The 24,592-nt window shown below is 41.5% G+C and overlaps 1 protein-coding gene across 1 annotated transcript in view; it reads right to left on the reverse strand.

Annotated features, from left to right (window-relative positions):
* Positions 1-24,592, reverse strand: part of TSNARE1 (t-SNARE domain containing 1) — a gene marked incomplete at both ends in the record, with an annotated part of 77,133 nt that overhangs the window by 36,979 nt on the left and 15,562 nt on the right. The window contains one exon of the mRNA XM_009877387.1: positions 2,676-2,840. Within this exon, the coding sequence (XP_009875689.1) occupies positions 2,676-2,840 (165 nt within the window). The remainder of the gene's footprint in view (positions 1-2,675; positions 2,841-24,592) is intronic.

The raw sequence follows: 24,592 nt of genomic DNA on the forward strand, positions 1-24,592 counted from the left end.
ATTGGAACATTAAGAAAATGTCTATTATGGGTATAATTTTTATATCTGTTTTTCAGGACACAAAGACAGGAAGCGAATTTATTTCCTCATTTCTTTAGCAATGAAAAAGGGTTTATATCTGTTCTTGCAAAAAGGACAAATTCAGTGTCTCTCAAAAAAAAAAAAAAAGCCCGCCCATTACTAGTACCAGCACCATAAGCTTCTCCAAAGTTGTGTGCTAATCAGCTTGGCCCAGGAAATAAGATGTTCTAGTAATATTCTGTGACCTCTTCTGTGCTGCTTAAAATCTACGTGTTTCTGGCGCTAGATATGCAGAAACATAAAAATCCCAGCAAGACTAATCTACTTGCATAAGATATATCTTGCGCAGCTCTATTCTTCATTCTGGTCCCCAAAGAGCAAAGGAGAACAAATGCTATACATCAATTTGGCAATAATTTTCATTTATTAGTTGTGTTTGACAGATAGGAATAATGTTTCCTTTTAACCTTCTCAGTTACTTATTGGGTTTGAAAACATATTGGGAAAAAGAGGTGACTACGAGCTTAGTGAGTCCTTTCTCTTTATACCCACAACTTCTAACGAAATCGGGGAAGTTTTAATGCAAACAGTGAGTCCTTTCACAAGAAATATGTTCATGTGGGACAACAAACAGAAAAACGAAACCTAGTGAAAATTATTTAAAAGCACCACCTGCTTATTCAAATACAGCTGGGGAGAGGTACGACACTATCCAAAATCCCTTTCATTATATTTCTTTCAAATGAGATGTTAAATAACAGACTAGTGGTCCTAAATGTTCTCCTCTTGAGGAGCAATTCTAAAGCTACATTTGAAATAATGCTTGTGGAACGCACTCCTCCCTCCAGAAGGAATGTAATTCTCAGATAGCAAAACCAAAATAGATAGAGGAGATGGGGAAAAAAAAACAGGTAAAAAGAAAGCGTACACATTCTTAGGAAGCAGAATGTTGAGCAACGGTCACAGCTTAAGTTGGATAAGTTACTAACTGCATAAGTTGAATAAATTGTTCAGATGTAAATTCATATTAGGCAGAAAGGTATGCAGGATCGATCAAATCAATAGATACACAACCTGTGCAATACAAGAGTGTTGCATTTATTTAGAAGTTATGTAGGGCTGGGATTGGATTCACTTAATTTGTCTGAAGAGCCTCACCACGGCCACGCAGTGCAGTGAGTCTCAATGCAGAGACAGCAGATTGAGGCACAGAAATGGGATTTAACCATCAAAATAAGGATCTCTCTAAGGAGACATTTCCAAAGTTGATGAGTTTGAGGTTGGCTTAGGGCTTGTCATTCTCCACTGCCTAATGAGGAGGACAAGTGGCGACATAAAGATGGAATGAAAAACGTAGCGACTATATTCCAAACACAAGAATCACAACAGCATCCTTTGTGTCCACAACACTATTTCAAAACCACCTTTGCTACTTCTTGAACATCAAAGTGCAGAAACATCCCAAAAGATGCATTTCCTTGCAACAACATTTGTCTTGGTGGCTGCAAAGATATTCCCCACGTACAAAAGGACAATTCACACCCAAGGACCCTCAGTGTGAGAATATTCTTCATCCTTAGCTATGCAGGCGAGTCCACAAAGCCTAAGCATTTCTATTCGGCGACACCATGACAGAAATTAGACACACACTGACCTCGACTCACTCCTGTAAAACTGCCAAAATTTCTCACTTACAGCACTGAATCAGATGTAGCCATGGCTGTGTGCAAACAGAGGTCAAAACCTCAAATCACCGGTCGACAGCATGAATGGTTGTCCCCTTCTTGCACTGTTAACTCAATTCACAATTCCTGCTATGCCACAACCAAAATCTATTCTGATAAAATTAGCTCAATCCAATTAAAGGACAAAGTATAGCCCTTAATTAAATGTTCTGATTATTCTGAAGCCCTTTTTTTTTTTTAATTTTGGTTCATCTTCAGTTTAGTCCTGTAAAAGCATACAAATTAGGAAGATTTAAAATGTTCTGGTTTTACTCATTTAATGCTTAAATTTGAGTAAATGAGAGTTTCCCAAAAGCATAAAAAGAGAGGTATAAAAAGAAAAATGTGGGATGTTTAGCTTATTTAGACCTCTCTTTTGTTCTTTTTTTTCCCCATATTTTATTTATAGCACTTCTAAGAAACAGGAATAAAAATAGTATGTGTTCTTTTAACCACATTAAGAACATCCAAATACTTTGATGAAGCAAAATTAATTAATTATTTTAAAAAGTTAACAAGTTATTTCCTTTTGTCTACCCATTATTCTCTCTAATGGTAAAGCTGAATATTTTCTGCCTGTGACAAACTCCAGTTTCAAGTTTGCATGCACCAGGGAAATTGTTTTGCTGCAGAACCAAGCTCAGTTAAACTAGCTTACTACAGACTCTGTTACGAAAGACTCATGGAAACAAACCCAAACACATCAGCCCATGAACGTTGATTAACTCTTGTCATTTCATCACAGATCATACAGATTTCTACTTCTTCCTTCTGCCACCAATTGCCATTTTTAGAAACGCTTGATAATCTCTCCCAGTTTTAGTGATACAGCAATGTAAATCAGCATTTCTCTCATCATGTCAAGCAACCTGCAGCACGAGAAACCTGGGCTTCCAGCTCACGAGCCCAGGATAGGAGAAGGCCACTGACCTCAATCTGCTGAATGGCCTCTTCCCGCTGGCGGATGGCCTCCAGGTCCTCTTCTGTGATTTCCGAGAGCAAGGCTTGATCCTGGTTCTGGTTCTGCCACACGCCATCTCCTCCATTAAAGATCTTCCCGTCATCAGGGAGGTCAGAGAAGGGGGCCCTAGGGCTCTGGTGAGATGGGAGAATGGAAAGAAAGCAAAGGAAGTGTAAACATTGTCCAGTTTTTCAGAGCCTTCTTAAGGGAAGAGACAATTTTCATGCTATAGGTTGCAGGAACAGTGGTGAAGAGGTGAAGAGTAAGTTGCATGAAAGGAAGTGTATCAAGTCTTGAAGGAAATGTTAGGACCTGAAGCCAGATCTCCTGAGCTACATTTGAGCCCCACCACCGCACTTCCATTTTCCAACAGTTCTGACAGAACACAACATTTATGTGCACCTGAAAAATAACACATTGACTTTGCTGAATTCCCTGCAAATTCTTCTGGAATTAGATACCTTCTCAGGCAGACGTAAAGCCTATGCATTTGTCTAGAAGACTTTATGATCCAACATTCAGCATAACTTTGATGAAGAGGAGGCTGAGGGGGGATCTCATCATGCTCTACAATTACTTGAAAGGACATTGTAGAGAGGTTGGTGCTGGTCTCTTCTCACAGGTAATTAGGGACAGAACCAGGGGGAATGGTTTCAAGTTGCAACAGGGCAAGTTTAGGCTGGACTTTAGGAAAAAATTCTTCAACGAAAGAGTGGTCAGACACTGGAACAGACTGCCTAGGGAGGTGGTTGAGTTGCCATCCCTGGATGTGTTCAAGTGTGGTTTAGATGTGGTGTTGGGTGATATGGTTTAGGGGTGAATGTGTAGTGTAGGGTTAATGGTTGGACTCGATGATCCCAAGGGTCTTTTCCAACCTGAATTGTTCTATGATTCTATGATAACAACAGACCCTATCTCCTCTATTTAGGATATAAACTAAATACAGCTAAAACAGGGGAAAATCGTGACAGTAATGTTACTGCATAAACATCAGCTTGAGCAAACTGTGTTTGCTCTATAGAGCTGACTTGATTTTGCTGGCACATCAGATACTATTTTCTGGGTAGCTCAGTGTCCATACTCCCTTTGGGAGCTGTTCTTCTGTTCAGATCCAGATTTAAAGAGCTTTTTCATGATTCAGATTTTAAGAGCTTATTCATGATCTAGCTGCATATGCACTGCAGGTAAGGACAAACTTTTAACAAGGTCTTCTCCTTCCAGCCTTTAGTTTCTGTGCCTATGGAGACCATAAGATCATAGAATGGTTTGAGGTGGAAGAGACCTTTAAAGGTCATCTAGTCCTTCCCCCTGCAGTGATCAGGGATATCTTCAGCTAGATCAGCTTTCCCAGAGCCCTGTCCAACCTGACCTTGAAGGCTTCCAGGAATGGTGCTTCTACCACCGCTCAGGGCAATCTGTGTCAGCATTTCACCACAGATGTTAGGCTCAGTCTAGGCCAGCGACAAATCATGAACTGACAAAAGGTTCATTTGGAGAATCAGGAGGCTGAGTTCAAGTTATACACTAACAGGCATTGCTGAAGACTCCAATCCTACAACTGCATGAGTTTTTAACTTCAAACAAGGCACATGGTCCTTTCAACCAGCCTTGAGTTGAGCTTTGACTCCCAATAAACAGTTACAATAAAAAAAAGCAATCCAAGTGCTTCCAATGCTCTGAAGTTGAAGGAAGAGACGGCAGTCCCTACAGCACATTTGTGACCTGAATGCCCCTGAGGTCTCAGAAAACTACAGGAGAAAACAAGTATAAGAATTCAGGAGGATGTTCAGGTCTCTGAATCTGGGCTTATTTGAAACACAAACACTGGGGCTTTTCAATGAGTTGTGCCTGAGAAATAAAAGTCTTTGCTGTCTTCCTGTGGCTAAGGTTTCAAAAATACTAAATAACCTGAACAGGAAGCAAGGCCATTGGGCTGGAAGGGCACAGAAGGACTGGAGAACTGGAAGGACTGGGAAGTAATATTGAATTCTTGCACATTTTGACACTCTAGCTGTCTAGAATATAAAGAATATTAGGCATCTGGGAACATTCATGTAACTCTTTAACTCTTCTTTATTACTTTGAAAAGTATGATTTCTGCATTTAGAAACTAATGAAATTTTGTAGTTGCCTAAACCTAGACTTTGCCTTACAAAATTAATTAATTAGTATGATCACCATCATCTAGGAGCAGACAAGGAAAATTACACAATGTGATGAAGGAAGTGGAGTGATGGAAGAATTAGAAGCATACAGAAAAATCAGAAACAAACACTCACATATCTTTCAAAAATACAAACAGAAGATTAAAACTTTTGACATTAATGTCTCACTTTGTTTCACCTGCTGCTTGCCTGGGATCAGTCATCTCCAGAGAAAGGGTATTTTAGGGGAAGAAAATCATCATTTAAATTAGGTTAAAAATTCATTTACACTTTAGAAGACACATTTTAATAGGATTAAGATACTCTGGGGGTGTTTTATTGACTAATTATTATGTGCCTTGGACACCAACTTATCTAGTAGAGTGTTTCAGTGCCAAAAAGCATATATTTATGGACTCAAGAAAAAAACCCTTGGGATATTCTAATGTTTCACTCATAGTGACAGAGGTGTGCTCTCATCTTCACCAGTGGGTTAACTGGGACATGCAGAAGCAGTTATACCACACAATGCCAAGTAGGCTGGAAGAACCCAAGTGTCTGCCCTCTGAAGATGCAGGAAAAAAATGATCTAATGAAATTCTTGTGCTATGGTAACAAATGGACACTATCATGGACCTAAATGAACAGGAATAGACACCAAAAGCCACATTTTCCTATGCAGATATGCATTTCAGTGGAAAAAAACAAATTAACAAGTGCTCACATTTCCTATTCTGATGTGGGAGCAGCATATTAAGAAGAGAGTCGGAAAAAAACCAGCTCTTCTAACTATATTAGTCCGTGTAGTAGAACAGCTGGATCACAAATATGCTTGAGCCTGGCCTGTGTCAACTCTATTAGTCATCCCCACTTGTTGGTCCTGGTATCTGTAAATAATCCAGATAGTGCAACACAAGTGATGCTGCTCAGTCATCTCTTAGAAAAGCCGGCTATTCATGTGTTTAAATAGATAATGGTCTAGACACAGATGTTTTTCTCTAAACAAAGCGGTGGCTTAAGTTAATTTCAGAGCTGCTGAAGGCAATTACATGAGTTTGTATCCTTTACATCTTTCAAGAACACCCAAACAAGGCTGCTGAATGAGTGAGTAAATCAGGAAACAATGGGAGGCAGCGAGCGGCTGAGATTTCCTTCCAGACATAAAACCAGCTCGACAGTAACATTAAATACAGCACCACGACCTGCTACTGGGGTATGTGTGGTGGCTGGCTGTGCTAATGAATTAAAAGTGATTTCATGTTTGTTGATGGTACAGAGCCCCTCATTCCTGTGAGGAAGTGAAAAAATCCTAGGTTTGAAAGTGTGAAGAAACCTAATGACTTTTTAATACCTCTGATGGAAAACTGCATATAGTTTGGTTTGTCAGCAGTCTTTACTCCCTTTTGAGTTGTGCTCATTGCCATGTCAGACATAATATTTCACTTATAGCAAGAAAAGATAAGATGGAGAGCACTCACTCAGTCTCCACAGATAAAGTTCCTTTGACAACAGACTGGAAGGGGCCATAACTCCCTATACCGGCGTTTCTGCATTAAATTTGATTTAGTGCCAAATTTTATGCCCTGTGAATCTCTGTGTAATTTTCTGTTGGATTTCCTTTCATAAATTGTTAATTGGATGTGTTTGAAGTTGTTCTTTTGTTGAAATTTGCCCGTGGCAGATTTTTGTCAAGATATATCTATAAACCAAACTCTGCCTGTAAAAAAAATGGTAGGAGAGAAAAAGTTGAGTATATCTGATATGCTCAGTCTTTCTTCTAAAATTAAATTCTTAGGACTGAGGGTCATACTACGCTGTTATTCATCATATCTGAAAAATTATACCCAGGCACAACATTTTTTCTGTTGGATAAAATCTTTCCACTAGGATAAAATCTTTGCTGCTTACAACTACATTTTTTATCAGATTTATTCTACCAATGGGGAGATGTTATAAGCAGCTGCTGATAGAAAAAAGGGGAAAAAAAAAGGTTTAAAAAATGTTTTATCAGGATGGTGACAATTTTTGCTAGTGTCTGTGCTTTACCAGCAGTAAAATCTTTGCATCAGCAGTTGCATGTCTGAGACCCCTCCAAAGACGACCCCCTCCCAGCCCTGTCCCTGCCTCATTCCACATTTCTATATTAGAAGGGACAGAAGAGAAGCATTAGCAGGCACTTCTCCTTGTACATAGTAATATCACAAGTTTTGCAACCTATGTCACATAAAATCATCAAGCAAGGGACTGAAATGACCTCTCTCCTAGTTCACATATCGTCTTTATTCCACCCAAAAGCAGAAATTGAATGTGAACTCCACCTAATATAACATCAACCAGCCTTCACGGTTCATCTTCATTGCTCATTACAGATGCTCTAAGACTGGCCTCTCACAGTCTCTCCAAAAACACCCGTTCAAGTTGCCGTAAAGATTTAAGATTTGTTGGAGCTCACCAGATGAATGACACGCTACAGGCGTAGGAGGATGAAGGGCTGAGGAAGACTTTCACACACAGTTGTGCCAGCAATTTTGGTGTGAACACAACTGGAAAGGAGATTTGGTTGAACTCACTGCCTGAAATGAGACAACCTCATGAAGTTCAACAAGACCAAGTGCAAACTCCTTCCATCTGGGTTGGGGCAATCCCAAGCACCAATACAGGCTGGGCAGTGACTGGCTTGAGAGTAGCCCTGAAGAAAAGGACTTAGGTGTACCGGTGGATGAGAAGCTCAGCATGAGCCGTCAGTGGCACTTGAAAGCCAATCGTGTCCTGGGCTGCATCAAGAGGTGCGTGGCCAGCAGGTCGAGGGAGGTGATTCTCCCCCTCTACTCCACTCTGGAGAGACCTCACCTGGAGTGCTGCGTCCAGTTCTGGAGCCACAGCACAAGAAAGATCTGGATGTGCTGAAGCACAGAGAAGGGCCACAAGGATGCTCAGATGGCTGGAGCACCTCTGCTATGAAGACAGACTGAGAGAGATGGGGCTGTTCAGTCTGCAGAAAAGAAGGCTCCGAGGAGACCTTATTGTGGCTTCCAGTATCTCAAGGGGGCTACAAGAAAGCTTCTGAGGGGCTTTTTAGGATGTTGGGTAGTGATAGGACTGGAGGGAATGAATTGAAACTGGAGATGGATCGGTTCAGATTGGATGTTAGGAAGAAGTTCTTCCCCATGAGGGTGGTGAGACCCTGGCACAGGTTGCCCAGAGAGGGGGTGGACGCCCCATCCCTGGAAGTTTTTAAGGCCAGGCTGGATGGGGCTCTGAGCAGCCTGATCTAGTGGGGGATGTCCCTGCCCATGGCAGAGGGGTTGGAACCAGGTGAGCTTTAACGTCCCTTCCAACCCTGACAATTCTATGATTCTATGATTCTAACACGAACCCATTTCTACACCATCTCCATTCACCCCAATTTCAACCGCAACCTGTGTCCTGGACAGGAGTGCTTAATTCCTGACTATGAAAACATGGGTAGGATGGATGTGACAGAGATGTTGGTACTGTCCAATTGGCAAAGGTAGGTCTCCTGACTGCACTAAAAAAAACGTGATCAAGCATTTCAAGCAGTTGGAGCTTCCCTCATCATCACGTGATTGTGAGACACTTAAGGCTGCCTTTGATAAGCACAGCACACAGAATCATAGAATCATAGAATCATAGAATCATAGAATCATAGAATCATAGAATCACAGAACAATTCAGGTTGGAAAAGACCCTTGGGATCGTCAAGTCCAACCATTGACCCTACACTACAAGTTCACCCCTAAACCATAATACCCAACACCCCATCTAAATGACACTTGAACACATCCAGGGATGGCGACTCAACTACCTTCCTACAGTTCACAAATTCATCATCACCTCCATGAATATATGAGCACAGGCAAAAGTCTCCCTCACATAAGATAATTTTGTACTACGTACTGCAGGCTGTTCCCAGGAAATCTCCTGCAACAGTAAAAATAGAGTATTTTAGAGGCCTTACAGGACTCCGGCAGTAAACCAAGGAAGGTTGCTCTGTCTTCTCCAGTCTCCAGAAGACTTCTGCACCTCTAGCTCAGGCAGTAATCAACACACCTCCCACACCTCCTGCAAACCATCGCGTCTCCCTGGATAACATTTCGGCTACGGCTTTCAAACAAAATGCAAATGCAGGGATGTTTATCTCTTGCTTTATAGTATGTATAGACATATAAACAGCCAGGCTACACTTTATGAGGAAATCCTATCCTCACTAGCATCCAGGCTTAGAGATTCACATTTTATTGCGTGTAGAATAATGAGACTGGAGTGCCTGCATTAAAGATCAATAAAATACTTTACGTGGAATGCCACTGTGCAGAATACAGCTGTAGGGATGCTGCCTGCCTGTGCCCGAAACATTTTTTAATAGCACGTTGGCACTGCAAGCTGTCTGGGACAAAAATGGCACGGAGCAGCCAGTTTGGCCTGTCAATCTACAATGTAGAGGTTAAGGAGGCAGATAAATCGGATTAGATGATCTTTCTCAAACCACCCTTCCAAAACAACTAACTTTGCTGTCTCAATGAGGTTTAGAGCTGTATCTCACCAAGCAAAAGCCCAAAGCAATTACAGGTAGAAAGGCCTCGGGCAGGCACAAAACAAGCCGCCTGGGACTTCTAAATCTTTTAGAGGAGTGGAATAGCAATATTACAAGTTTGCATTAGCTTTCACACAGAGGATCGCAGCAGTGAACAGCAAGCTGAGCTCTGGCACCTCACAGCAATCACAAATTAGCTATTTCTTGCTCCTCCCTCCCACTCAGACATGGGCACATTTAAAACTACTGTAACAAGGACAACTTTTAAGTGGGATATATTCCATCTTTCCTCCATGCATCACTAACGTGGGCAAACAAAAATGCGTTCAGCGTTTTCTTCGAGTTATGTAAATTTGATTACTCTGCACCAACGTAGCATGAGAAAAACCAGTATGGGGAAATTAGCATAAAGGGAAGGGTTGAAACGCATTTTTATTTAAATTAACTAGAATCTCTCGTGTTTCTGGCCTCACTCTTGCTCAAGTTGTTTACTTTTGAATGATGTGAACCTGAAATTGAGCAAGAAAATCACCATTTCTAACAGCTTCCTGCTACGGAATCTGCAAGAAATTACCAATTTTAAGGAAAATGTAGTAGCGGAAACTATTTTGCTAGTTTGCTTCTCAGCATTTATAAATTTAATCGTTCAAGTCTCTGCAGTCATGAGGACTAAGAAAATCCATTTAGTCTCCTGGAACTAGAAGAGACTAGTAACGGAGTACCTAGTTCATACCTCCTACCGTTTCCTTCTTCTTTATTTTTCCTTCAAGACTTTATTACTTCACCAAATTCATTCTGAGCAATCCTGACCTCATCACCCAGGGCTGCTCTAGTTCAGAGTCGATCTTACTGTACTCAGGGTGAGAGAATAAATGACACATCTGTGGTAGATGAAGAAAAAGAAAATAAGCCAGGGGCCTGAGGTTTAGCTCTCTGATAACCAATGCACTTTTAAGAAGCACAGCACATTCTCACCCCAAGGTGAAGACCAAATTTAGGAGGAATGCCCTTCCTACCAGGCTTAGATGGTGGGGCTGACACTGATATTTTGCTCATGGAGATCATCAGCTTCTAGTTTTTCACTCTGTCATGAGGGCTACATTTTGTCACGTATTTTCACCCAGTGTAATTCTTGTAGATGTCCCATGAGGGAAGAAAGGGGCAGTGTGCTGTGTTCCTATTTCTCCTTTTTCTTCCCCCTTGATTTGCCAACTTTATCTACCACGCATGTACAGGGTCCTGTGGCAATGTGAGTGAAGTGAAACAGCAACAGTGAAGAGAGGTATAAATTTCCCCTCTCAGTAATCTATCTTCCTTTTCTTTTCAAACCCATTTCGTCAAATGACGAAAATGTCTGATTACACATGTCTACGCCCATCCTCCTCAAAGCCAACTGCCTGTGCTATCACTAGCTTCAGATGGCATCTCTACACATGCAAAGCAAGGGGATAAACATTCCTCTAAGATTGTCATGAAGGAGAGCATTCGCCGTATTTTTTTACAGCAGCGCATCACATTCCTAAAACTGCTCCTGCCCTTTCCTAGCTGTCGGAATTTATTCTCGTAACTCGCCGTCTTTGCACAACTCTGCTGCTGGCACCGTGTTTTGGCTGGCAGTGCTGTCTGAGAGCTGTACTCTACGTTGTCCCTGGATCCTGATGCTAAGCCGAAAATTAATCTGCTCGCTTGCTGAACATCTGAAGCACCCAGCGTTTGTGTAAATGGAGCACAGTCACAAGAGCTCACAGGCACAGCAAGATTGCCTAGAAAGGACTGGTTGGGTTGTCTCTGCCTCCCAATGTACATGCCACACAGCTGGTGAGCAGGTTCTTGATAGAAAGGCAAACAAGAAGGAGAATCAGTCACTGGCTCTCTTGGTTAACACTTGTCTAGTGCAAAAAGAAGTGACAAGTCGTCTTCCTGTGTTCACGCAGAGGCAAGAGCCAAATTCAGCTTGATTTCCTGCAGCAGAGACAATCCATAGGATGGGCATAGTGACACTGTAGTACGGAGCAGTGGGAAAGTAGGAAGATGCTGCAAATGAAAAGTACGTCTTTTCCTTTCAAGACATTGACTGGTTTTGTATTTTGCATTTTGCTTTTTATTCAGAAATACAGTTGACCTCAAGTTGCACCAGAGGAGGTTTAGATTGGATATTAGGAAAAGTTTCTTTACTGAAGGAGTGGTGAGGCATTGGAACAGGTTTCCCAGGGAAGTGGTGGTGTCACCATCCCTGGAGGTGTTCAAAAAATGTGTAGACATGGCACTTCAGGATATAGCTTAGTGGTCATGGTAGTGTTGGGTTCATGGTTGGACTAGATGATCTTAGAGGTCTTTCCCAACCTTAATGATCCTATGATTCTGTGAAAACCTCTTTGGCATCTCTTTTCGTTACTGGCCTTTCGCAGGTTTCCAGTGGACTGTTCAGTATCCAAGCAGATGTTCATAGTATATAATCAAGGAACACTCATTTATTGACAACTCTACAAAATATCTGCCCATTTTACAGGTCCTGCGCTGTCTGTTGTCACAGAAAAGCCTGTGACCCCAAATTAGGACAAAAATCAGAAGCAGCTTTTCACCACCCATCTGGAGGAGCTTCAGTGAGCCTTGTCTGGGTAGGCAGTCACCTGATGAGGATGGGGATGCAGAGACAAGGGAAGGCTCCTGCCTCTTTGTCAGAGCGGGTTCCACTTTTGGGGGAGAGAAGAAGAAAATAGGGTCTGAACTTTGAGTGGCAGAAGGGGACAACACTGCATTCACTCCCCCACAACTTCTGGGACCATCCACAGAAGAATCGCATCTGGAATAACGACAACGTTGTCCTGAGAAAGCAGCAAGGTGCTGCAGCCCAGAAATTATTAGCTCTGTGCTGGGACAACAGCAATGCCTCTGCAGGAAAACATAACTTATTTCACGTACAGGCTTTTCTCAGCAGCCTTCTATAAGTTGGGAAGATCAGCAAGAAAGTGTCTTTGACAGACCTTTCACATGGGACAGTTGTTTAGCGGGGCCTCTAGTGACAGGACAAGGGGTAATGGTTTTAAACTAAGAGAGGGGAGATTCAGACTCGATCTAAGGAAGAATTTTTTTTACAGTGAGGATGGTGAGAGACTGGAACAGATTGCCCAGAGAGGTGGTAGATGCCTCATCCCTGGAAACCTTCAAGGTCAGGTTGGACCTGGTCTAGCTGAAGATGTGCCAGCTCACTGAAGAGAGGTTGGACTAGATGACTTTAAAGGTCCTTTCCAACCCCTATGACATTGTGACAACAGTGATGGGAGAAGAGGGATCAAGGGTTCACGCTTCCTCAATGCCATAGAAACCTTTTTTTTTTTTCATTTACCTGCAAATTTGCTACAACGAAGCCTTTTGATCTAAATCTGATTGCAGGCAGCTGCTGGTTAGGTATTACACTAATAATATACACAAGCATTTAATTGTTTTTCTTCAGGACATTTTTGGTTTTAATTAAACTACAAACAAAGGTAATAAAACTGTTAAAGAGATACAAAATGACAGACATCTGCAGTGAAACAAGAGACACCAGTTGAATTGAAATTAAAATATTGAAAATTTAACTTAGGACTATCTAGCAGCACAGTTATACAACAGGCTGCCATGGATCAGTGACACGATCTGTGGCCAGACTCTGGTGAATCCATTCACAATGTCCAGACAGCATGGAAAGGGTTCGCTCTGGCTTCTCTTTTCAACAGATTTGATGCAAAATTTGTATCTCTAGGAGATCTGATTAAACCAGACCAAAACTGACCAGAACTGAAGGTGTCATAAGCTTCTCAAATAAAATGAGATTTAGGAAAGGAAAACACCATGAAGATGATGGAGGAAGTAAATGTTATGAAAGGCTAGATAAATATGTTGGCTTACCTCCCAAAATCTTTTCTGGTGTCTTTTTCTGGGGTCCCTTTCTGAATTATTTAACAAAGGATAAATCCAAACAAGTGATCCTGGCACATAATTTTTGTGAAAGTCCTTTATTCCGCGTTAGTTATACATGGAGGTGATCTTAGAAACAGATGGATGGACATTTCGCCACTAGTTTTGCTAGAGGTGGACTTCAGAGCAATTACAAAGCCCATTTTGTTAGGAAAGCCATGATGGCAATCCCAACAGTTGGAGTGCGTTGTGTCTTCAGCTGACTCAGTGAGATCTGGAAGAGCACATCTGCCCATGCTTATTATAGAGGTTCTGGTGTTCCTCTTGGGTCAAGAAAATAACCAAGGCCAGAAAAGTACAGTATTTATGGGCTTCTCCTTAAATTTAGAAAAAAAAAAAAAAAATAATAGGTGTTTAGCGAGACCAAGAAGCTTTGTTCCAGTTACTTGCTATTTCTGTGAGCTGTGATCAAGAACTGCTTAAGGAACAAGTTCCTTGGTCTCTTCTAAGTGACAAATCTGTCCCAGCTAACAAGGGGTGTGCTGAAAGTGTACAACAAAACCAACACGTTCTTAGAATTGTATCATATCACAGAATGATTTGGGTTAGAAGGGGTCTTAAAAATCATCTGTTTCCAACCTCCCTGGCATGGGCAGGGGCAACTTCCATTAGACCAGGTTGCTCAAAGCCCCGTCCAACCTGGCCTTGAACACTTCCAAGGAGGAGGCTTCCACAGCTTCACTGAGCAACCTGTTCCAGTGTTTCACCACCCTCACAGTGAAGAATTTCTTCCTTACATCTAATCTAAATCCAACCTCTTTCAGTATAAAGCCATTACCCCTTGTCATATCAGTACACTCCTTGATCAAGAGTCCTTCCTCGTCTTTCCTGTAGCCCCCTTTAAGTACTGGCAGGCTGCTATAAGTTCTCCCTGGAGCCTTCTCTTCTCCAAGACTGAACAACCTCAACTCTCTCAGCCTGTCCTCAAAGCAGAGATGCTCTAGATCCCTGATTATCTTTGTGGATTCCCCTGGACTCACTCCAAGAGGTCCATGTCTTTCTTATATTGGAGGTCTCAGAAGTCAGTTTACTTTTATCATCTCCTCCTGCTTCCTAACGAGCTTTTTTTTCCTTTTTCTTTGCTTTCCCTCCAAACACAGCATATTCCAGCTCATTGGACATAAGCATTGGGAATACTGGAAAGAAAGGAAGATACTTGGAAATTAGCATTTGATTCCAGTGTTGCATTCTTAAATATAAAATGACAGCAGATCCTAGTTAGACAGGGATTTTCGCAATCAAAAGGTCTGTAGCATTTCTTCCTAAAGAGATGTATCCAGTGAAACAGATCACATTTTTAACTAAATAGATGAAATGGCTGCTGTCCCTCTAAGAGTGCTCCCTCTAAAGTCCAGAAACATCAACGGAGACTTTCCCAGTGTCCTTTACTCCTACCTGTCCATGCAGGAGGGGATGAGTCTGTTTCTTTCTCCTAAGCAGCAGTAGTCCCTGTCTAATATAGTCTAATCTCTGAAACTGTAAATGACCTTAAAAGGAAAAAAAAAAGTTCAGTTGAAGGGAATTAACTGCTTGCCCTGATTTCTATGTGCTGTGACAGCAAGGAATGCCACCAATCGGAGGACACAGTTTTACTGGAAATATTTAACTAGTCAACTTTATTTGGGGGATGTGAGCTTCCACCTTGAGAAAAATGAAGAACGACTTGAATTTTAAGTCAAAAACTTACTAGGTCAAAGCAAAACACAAGAACAGAAGCAAGAAAATTTTATTCTTCCTCAAGATTAGCAATATAGTTATTACAGATCTAGAGAAATGTCTCAAGAAAGAGAAACTACAGATATTAGGTAAATTTAATCACTTGCACATTTGTGACAAAAATGCCTGCCAAGTGAAATGGGAAACGTAAAAAAACCCAAAACACTAAAAAGAACAAAATCATATTTCTGAATGGGAAGAATGGAAGAGGAAGAATTTGGCGATTTGCTAATTTATCCTGTACGGGTTCTTTATAGAGCAAGATGAAGTGAATTTAACTGCCCAAAAGAGTGACAAGAAGTAGGAAGTGCCAGCAAAGGAAGGTAATGCAAGGAAAACTTTATTACCCTCATGTGCTCCATGCTGTCTCTGTGACATAGAATCATAGAATGGCCTAGGCTGGAAGGGACCTTAGAGATTATTTTTAATCCAGCCTCCCTGTCGCCCGGGATGCCTCCCCTCGACTAGATCAGGAAACACATGGGGACCGAATGGGAATCGAACTCGCGACCTTGGCGTTGTTAGCGTCACGCTCAACTGACCGAGCTAACCATATGTTGACAAAGACACAACCTTTCTTTAGCTCAAGCGTTCAGTCCCGGACCGCACGATTACCATACAGGTTTGATGAAGGCTTTCATGAGGATTGAAAAGCTACCTAAAATGTTTGCAAAATAAAACATTCCGAGGAAGGATTAAGATAAAAAATGTTGAAAGGTTTGCAGCTCAGCACCTCCGAAACGTGACATGTAACAAAATTGGCCAAAGTCTGCTCATTTTTCTAGTTAACGTCAGGGCAATGTCTCAACTGTCTCAGAGGCAGGAGAGGCCACAGATAAATATTCAGATAATTTCTACCACACATTTTTATTGGACTATTATTATTTTTTATTTTACTTATATTTTAACTGTTCTATCGACTTCCTAAACTGATGGAGCATTAACCATCCACACAACTGTTCTTTATTTGCTTTAGCACATAACCTACATGTTTCTTTCCTAACATCAGGCCATTCCGACTTCTGTCATTTAACTTGGTGAATAATTCACCTGGTCTTCATTTGTATTCTCACCTTGAAAGTATTTATAGACTGTAATCATGTTGCTATTGATACTTTCTTCTAGACTACTTAATTTAGCTCCCTCATTTTCTCATGTGATTTTTATAGACTATATACCTCATGTTATTTTACTTGCCCTGTTTATATTCTTTTTTTATTCTCTGTGTATATAGCAACACCCTTCCCAAGCCATAAACTCCAAAGCCTCATTGTTTGTGCCATAAAATTCCATTTCTGTTGCAAACTTGCACCCAAACACAGGATCAAACTTGTTAGTCTACTCTTGAAAACTGCTGTGTGGGGCTTTGGTCAGTTGGTGAATTGTTTGCCTCTTGGTAATTTTCCAAACTATTCAGTCTAGTCTTAAAGGACTAAAGTCTGGACATTATGCTCTCCTTCAGTAATAAAGGAGAAAGGCAAGACATACTTACTAAATTAAGATCATGATTCACTCCCTGAAGTAGACCTCAAACCCACCCTCCAAAACCACACTGTGGTAGGATCCTCTCAGTGGAAAGATGACAGCTTTCTGCTATTCATTTGAAGACTAGATTCCACCTCAAGCCTTACGAAATAACTACTTATTACTCAAAATGTTCTTGGTTTTTTACTTACTCTTTTTTGCACATCAGGACCTACGGCCCCAGCAATGATCTGCTCCAAGTCATAGAGCACATGTTCATGAGGTAGTGCACAACATGTTGCATTATATGATGTATTTTTCCTCAGTTCTCCTTTGTGTGTGGGGGGATGAGCTTTTTAATACAGAACCCAAGACTTGACCCAGCGAAGAAGCTCTTCACTAACACATATGGGTGAGGCAAACACCTCTTGGCACTGTCTCCTCTCTCTATCCAAAGAGCTATGGATGTTTAGAGGAGAAAGGGACCGTAGAGAGCCACAGGAAAGGTGTTTGCAGGGAATTTATTTCCTTCTTCATCCTGTCTGCTCAAAAACACACAGCATTTCTCCAATGAGTAATTGGGTAATTCAACCCAATAAAGTTATGCCTTTTCCTCTTTTTTTTTTTACCCTGTTTTATTTTTTTCCTCTTAGTTGACTAACTAAGGAGTTATAAACTGCTCATAAGGCCAAGGAGCTATATTTTGTTAAGGGAAGTACCTAAAGTTAGATGCCAATTTGTCCCATCAGATATCAAGTATTCCTTTCAGAGAAAGAGGGATGAACTAGGCAGATGCTGGTTCAGTACAGGAGGCACAGACATACGTGGCATCCCTTTAACACTAATTTGCAATGCTTGCACAGTAGATATCTTTGTTCAAATTTATCAGCAAAGTGAGCTGCCAGAAATCCACCTCAACAAGCTTTATATACCCAAACTGGAAGCACTGACCTCCAATCCAAGCTCCTTATTAAGACTCCCGTTATATTAAGTGGAGACACGGTCAATAAAGTCAATGGAGATAAGACCCCTCTTCTCCAGATTAAAAAGATTGACAGCTACTTAACATGAGATTGTGTCGTAGACTGTAAAGGGAGCCTTGAATGTCAGACTCAGAAGTAGAGACCTATACCTCACATGCCCAGGTGTGGCCAAGGGAGACTATGTTAAAAATCACAAACAAAACAATGTAAAAAGACCCACTAAACGCCCCACAGCCTTTTTTTTTTTTCCCTAGAGAATAACTCATCCCACTTAGCTCACGTGAGTACACTAAGACGTATTTGTTTCTCTCAGCTGCCTGCAGAAAGACTCTTGCCTTCAGAGCTAGAAATCTGCACTGTGCAATAATTAAAAGAGATTCATTCAGCATATATGGTTTGAAATCCCACTAGATTTATCCAGTACTGGATGACGACTGTCAGGCAAGACAGAACTGAGGTGGTGCCCTAGAACTTGCCTGGATTCCCTTTTCATGTCTCTCCCCCACATGGCACAATGAAGAGTAGAAAATGTTTGCAATTATCTGGTCAGCATAGCCAAGAAATGACTGTTCTGCTGATGTACAGTTTGTTTATTCATGTTTCACACACAATGACCCTCTGTCTCACCGCACAGAAGGCTGAACCATATGAAATGCTGAATTTCTTTTGACAAGTTTCCTCCAGCTGGTGAGATCTGGAGGCAACAAGTATCTTCATTACAGAGCAGGTCCCTAATAGACTTCATAATATCGTGAGGATATGAAACAATCTAAGCTATATTTTCACACTCTATGAGATCATACTGCATCAAAACTTTGATAGATGCCTCTGTTATTTGCTCATCCTTAAAGAGCAATGACCCAAGCATTAGCATGTCTAGTAAATTGTTCTAATGTGTGGTGAAAGGGGACTAATGGATACAGTAATTGATTGTTTGATGGATAGCTGGGGAGCCCTTTGATTATGAGTTTTTTCTACGGTCCAAGACATTTTCATTCTCCAGTTAACCCAGAGCTGATTGCTCGTATGAATTATCTCTTTCTCTGCGTGCAAATATCAGTCTCTTAATAAATATTTCATTAGAAACAAATCAGTGGTGGGGAGAGAGGAGAAAGCAGATGCTCGGTTCTGTGTCTTTTGAAGACGCTTTAGAGTGTGCTGAACAGACACAGAGATTATTCGTGCAATGTACTTAGGTCAGACAAGAGGTCTTTGCTTCTCCAGGATTTAGTGCTCAGAACAGACCAAGATGCAGGAAGGAGCCTGAAGGTCAATTTAAATCCATCAAGTGAGGCCCAATATGGACCAAGAAGGATGTACTGCAGTGGGGCAGCTACTGTCTTCAACATGGCTGCCTCCCAAATTGCACCTTCCTCTCTCCCAAGCTGCAGGCTGAGCTTTCACGTCGCAGCAAGGAGGGACCCCGACCAAGAAAAAGAATATCAGCGAAAGACCAGAGATAATTCCTGGGATGAATTTTGATCCTAGTGAAGCTCATGGGAAAATTCTCATGGATACCATTGGGGTCTTTTTTTTTTTTCCCTATATCTTCCCCTTGATGATTCCTCAAAAGTTATTTACCACCTCTATGTAACTTTATGATATTTAGCTCTTTATTCAAAACACCTGTACTGAACCTGTTTTTTTCATTTCAGCTGATGGCTTTTCAGCATGAGATGATTTTTTTTTTTTTTTGACTTATGAATGTCGCTAATCTTCTTTCAAACAGGCTGCCCTGTGCTCCTGAAGGACAATGTAGAAGTTGGGCAGAAGCAGAATCAATGAAAAATTGATTACATTCAAACTCCCAAACCTGGATCAACCCTATTTCACATTCCTCCAAATTTTCAAATATAAAGAGAGTGATATTTGCAGGGAACACTTTGGACCTCCACAGGCTCCACTAAAGGAGAGGAACTTCACAGACTAAGTTGGAGTTAGAGGTATTTTGCTGCACCATAGAAAGGAGCCACTGCACAAGTTAATCCAAATTTCCTTCAGCACCGCACACTTCATATGCTGACAAGTGCTGCATTTTTTAAACCTCTTTTATTGAAAAATTGTTGATGAGTAAAATGCTTAATGCTCTCCACCCTACGTATGTCCCCTGGGCACTGAGACACTCTTATCATGTTTTCATAGCTGTTCCTCGAGCATATTTATATTGTTAGTCTCACAATAGGTATCATTATGTCAATGAGCACAATTTAAACATTAATAGTATGGTTTGGGGCAGAAATGCAACTGATCATATCTTATGGTATAAAAGGGGTACAGACGTGAAGGAAACGCCTTAACACACTCTCAGTTCTTTGCCAAAAGGGGGATGGCGTGAGCAGAAGATGGAGAGAACGAGAAACAGTGACAAAGGGACAACTAACCCAAAGGAGAGACGGGGCTAGAAAGAGCGAATGAAGAACACAGAACGTGCTTGAAAAGGAAAAGTGTGGGACAAAGAGGAAAGAAAGCACGGAAAGCAACTGAAAGGAAGCCAAAGGCAGATCCAGGATGCTTCCAGATCTCTCACTCAGGTAAGACAGGGTCTGAGGAAGGACCATTTGCAGATCTTCCTCACAGGGCATGAAAACCTCAGTAGTGCTGACATATTTCAGAAGCAAGGATGGGAGAAGGAAGGCAGGGAATCCTTCCAAAACCAGTGCAGCTGTTAGGGAAGCCTTTGCTGTTGTTGCTCCTTAGGTACCATATGCAAACCGACTGTTAAGGAGTAAGGTCCACAGTGGTTGAACAGCAAATCCTATTTGGGGAGAGAAATCTTTTTTCTCCTGGTGAAGTATTTGCTAATTTCTGAATACAAACCAGCATCTTGCCCACTTTCTAGAAAGAAAACTTGCTTGCCACAGAAGACTTTTAGTAACAGAGATTTAAAAATGCATTAAAAATCATTGGAAAAAATCCTCTTTTTCCACACACCTAACTCTGTACTGATCTGAGATTAGACTGAGTGAGGAAATTGTTGGCACAGTCAATGATGGACATGTATTTTCCACAGCAAACTGTGGAATTTTACTGTGTCCATACTATCACTGCATATTTTATCATAATCCTTGGGCTGCACGCTGACTTTCTCCATGGAAAGCACTCTGCAAACCACTGCTGCTGCCTGCTGAGGGAGGTGGCACTTCCATCACTAAAGGAACATCGATCTCCCTCAGCATTTTGAAGTCCCTGGTGGGTTTACATTACATTTCTGCCGGAGTCTTTCTGTTTCCTTCCACCGCCCTTGCTTTTACCCCTGCTGCTGCTCAGCTCAAACCCAGCTGTGCTAATATGCCAAAGCTACATACCTAATCCTTACCTTTCTCACCTATTTTTGAGACTCATTTGGCAAATGGAAGGGGATGAGACCAGTCTGATGGCAACGAAGAAATGGGACCTCGAGGTATGTTCTGGGCCAGTCTCCCAAGGACGTTGATTTAATTTTCTAGAAAATGACATTTGGCTGAGTTTTACGAAAGGCTCTGAGCACTGGGTCCCACCCAAAGTTCCAGTAATTTCTCCAAGAGGAGTCATGTTAGTTCAGTTGTCCTGGATAAGCATCATCATTGATAACTTCATCCTGCTAACCAAGAACATCTCTATTGGATTGTAGTGATGATGGCGGCATTCTTCTCCTCTGGTCTCACCCTGTCATGCAGTGGCAGTGCCCACTCCAGCAGTCCTCAGAAAATGTTGACTTTTTCAGAATGAAATCTAAGCCCTTCCACCCTGACTTATTCTTACTATGCCTGCTAGGTCTCATGAGTAATGTACCTACACAAAGAGATCTCAGAAAATGTACAGATTGTGCAGGAACATAAATTCTGACTGAACGAGTGATGAATAAAATGCAGAGCAACATCCTCAGATTTGGGGCAAAGAATGTATAATCATTCAGTGGTGTTTGCGAAACATGTCAGGCTCTGTCAGGAAGAAGGGTTATAAATAAATGTGAGGTAGATACTTTAATAATGCTATTTCATATACATGTAATAATGAACTTAAATTATTTCTTTGGGTTTCTTTCTTCTTTTACTGTAGCAGATGAGTCAAGCCCAGATGTGTAATGAAACTGATACTGGCATCACAGCATTTTCTTTAGAGGTGGCTGAAAGCGCTCTATGGATCAGCTGCCAAATCATTTCTTCTCCTGTGGGGTTTCCTTCATGCATTTCACCCAGAATTTAATTCCCTCCCCCCATATGGCATGAGTGAATCATAGCGCAAGGAATTTTCCTGACAGAAAAGATTTTGCAGACAAGCGGTCTTCTCACATCGCTTGTCCTGAAATGAAGCCAAAGCCATCTTTACCAGACTCAGTGGAGCAACCTGCCAAGAGTAACCAGTTGCCATGGTACATAAGGAAGTTCACATATAACTTTGCATTCAGAAACTATGAAAACTAATTTAGAGCTTATCAGCAACCTTGTCACCAAATATTTTCACCAGGGAACAAGGAGATTGACTTGTTTCCTGCTGTGATGTTGAGAATTAACAGAGGCTATCAAAAGGAAAGCTCAGAGACGTTAAATGTAATGATGATGGATAAACATGAAATACCTCACTCATTCCTCAGTTTTTCAGCAGAAATGAAGAGAGCAATGCAGCACATCACTCTTTTTGCAAAATGCCTTCCTGTCAACATCTACAATGACTACACGACTTTCATGAAGAAGCCGTATGACATGGATCTTGCCGAGATACTTTCATACTCCCTTCCATCTTTTGTGCTCCGTAAGCAAACCCAACAACAACACACTCCTACTGAAAGCAACAGGCTGTGCTGCTCAAATCCCCACACCATGAAAACACCACAGGAACTTTCAAACTCACTGAGGGGCTACCCAAAATCATCTGACTTAAGTTGTCAGGTCTACTCTGTTGTTAAACAGCGGATAAACAAACTCATGAAACACATAAACGCCGCAGACATCTTGCACGTCAAAAGTCATCGCATTTGACGGCTACTCAAGATATTCCTCTTTGTGCACAGCTCCACGCCCACCGATCTCCATTTCATTCTGAGCACCACAAGAAACAAAACAAACAAACAAACAAAACCCAACACAAGACGTAACAAAGGAGATAACCACGGGTTACTCTGGGAAAAACACTTTGTGTTCACAACAGTGGCAAAGGCCAATCTGCTGAGCTCAGCCTAACTTGCTGCACAACCTACAATCTCCATCCTACCTCTGCCTTTTCCGTAAAATGGAGATGGATTCTTCCTTAAAATGGGGATGGATTCCTCCCTGCACAGAGCTGAAATATCTTAATTTGCAAAGTAATTGAGGTCTGCTGAGACATTTACTAACATTCAGCACTGGAGAGTTTCCCAACTCATCTCTCCCTATTTCATGTCAAGTCTTTCATACAAGCACCTGTTCTTAAACAAAGAAGCCTAATAAAGCATTTCCAAATAAAATGCCACAAATCTCCATACTACACTTCTTTAAACCTGTCCTTTTCTTTTGGCGACCAATTTCTGTCCTGTAATGTTTTCTAGCCTCTTACAGCTGGGAAAGGGAAGAAGCACCACTGGCAAGCTACAAGATTCAAGAGGGCAGAAGGGTGATGAATGGGATTTTGTAGGAACTCAGGTCTCTACAGGGAGACAATGCCTCTAGGTTTGGAAGAAACAAGCAGTGCTAGGAGGAGGAAAAAGATTTATAATCATCAAGCTCGAAAATAAAACACATCTCAAAATGAGCAGGATTGGTGTAGGCAGGAACAGAAATAGCATCCCACATGCAAAGGATGCACTTTCGTAAAATGAGAGGTACGAGGAACAAAAAATATTAAAAAAAGGAAAAAATGCAGATAAGCCTTTTTTTTTTTTTTTTTCCCCCTTTTGGCCCTATTTCCAGCCAGTTTTTCCATGTAGAAGTATGGTCTCTGCAGGTTTCTCCATGCCTTGGACTCTCTGTCAAGAAGGAATTTGGGAAACTCTTGTCTGTGGTGTGAGTCTTGCTTTGGGAAGTTGCACAAACAAGGACAGAAGAGCAGCTTTCCTTTGCCCATTACCCCTTGGCAGTGATAACTGCCTAGTTTCACAGGGCTTTAACCCATCAGATGAAAACAAATAAATAACTAAAGACAAAGTGTAATAACTTATTTTTGTTTCACCATGGGAAATACCACACTGAGACCTGGATGATCCATATTAAAGAACAATCCATGAGGAAAAACTTTCCTTGTTCTACCATTCCCAGCTCACTTTCAGCAGCTGGTGAAGATGGATACTCGTGCACAGAGAGAGAAGAGATGAGACTGAGGCCTCAGCTGATTTAGGGAGCAGAGAAAAAGTCTTTCTTGCACCAAACCCATTTGACTCGAGGCTCACTGGAGTGACTGACTGCCTAATGCTCATCCCAGTATGGTAAAACAGCTTTAATTAAAGCGGGATTCATGAAGGGAATACTGCAAAGCACTATTGTGTTTTACTGCAGGAGGAACAGTAAGATGCATTCTGTTATCTTGCTGCTGAAATGACAAATTGCCCATTTGAACACTCGCAGGAGGAGAACTCCCTTGAGAGCTTGGCTGCATCATTTCCCACAGGATTCATCCAGCTTACAGGAACAATGAGGGACAAGGGAAATGCTATGCAGGTACCAGCATTGATTTGCTCCTGACAGTAGCAGTAATGACCAACACTCATGGCTCAGCCTTTTCATTCATAGAAATCACAGAACATCTCAAGTTGGAAGGGACCCATAAAGAGCACTGAGTCCAACTCTCATTTCATTCCCGTGTATGGGAGCATATCCTGGGAATTTTCGGCGGGGTTTGCCCATGGCGAACGTTGTAAACCACCATCTCATTTCAGATTTGGGACAGGCAGACATAGCTGAAGAAGTCTTTTAAACTTAAGGGAAATTATTTGCTGCACAGACACCTTCCCAGTTTGAGCAGTTTGTCAGAATTGTAAGGAAAAACCATTGTCTGTGCTTAGGTGAGCATATTTATTTTATTTATTACACAGACTGTTGCTATCAGCTCAGAAATACCTATCTGAAACATCATCTGTAGCACATGCCTTATAAATTACCTCTGTGATGTGTGTC

This window comes from Apaloderma vittatum, unplaced genomic scaffold (genome assembly GCF_000703405.1).
Source record: "Apaloderma vittatum isolate BGI_N311 unplaced genomic scaffold, ASM70340v1 scaffold831, whole genome shotgun sequence".
In the NCBI taxonomy this organism is placed as follows: Eukaryota; Metazoa; Chordata; class Aves; order Trogoniformes; family Trogonidae; genus Apaloderma; species Apaloderma vittatum.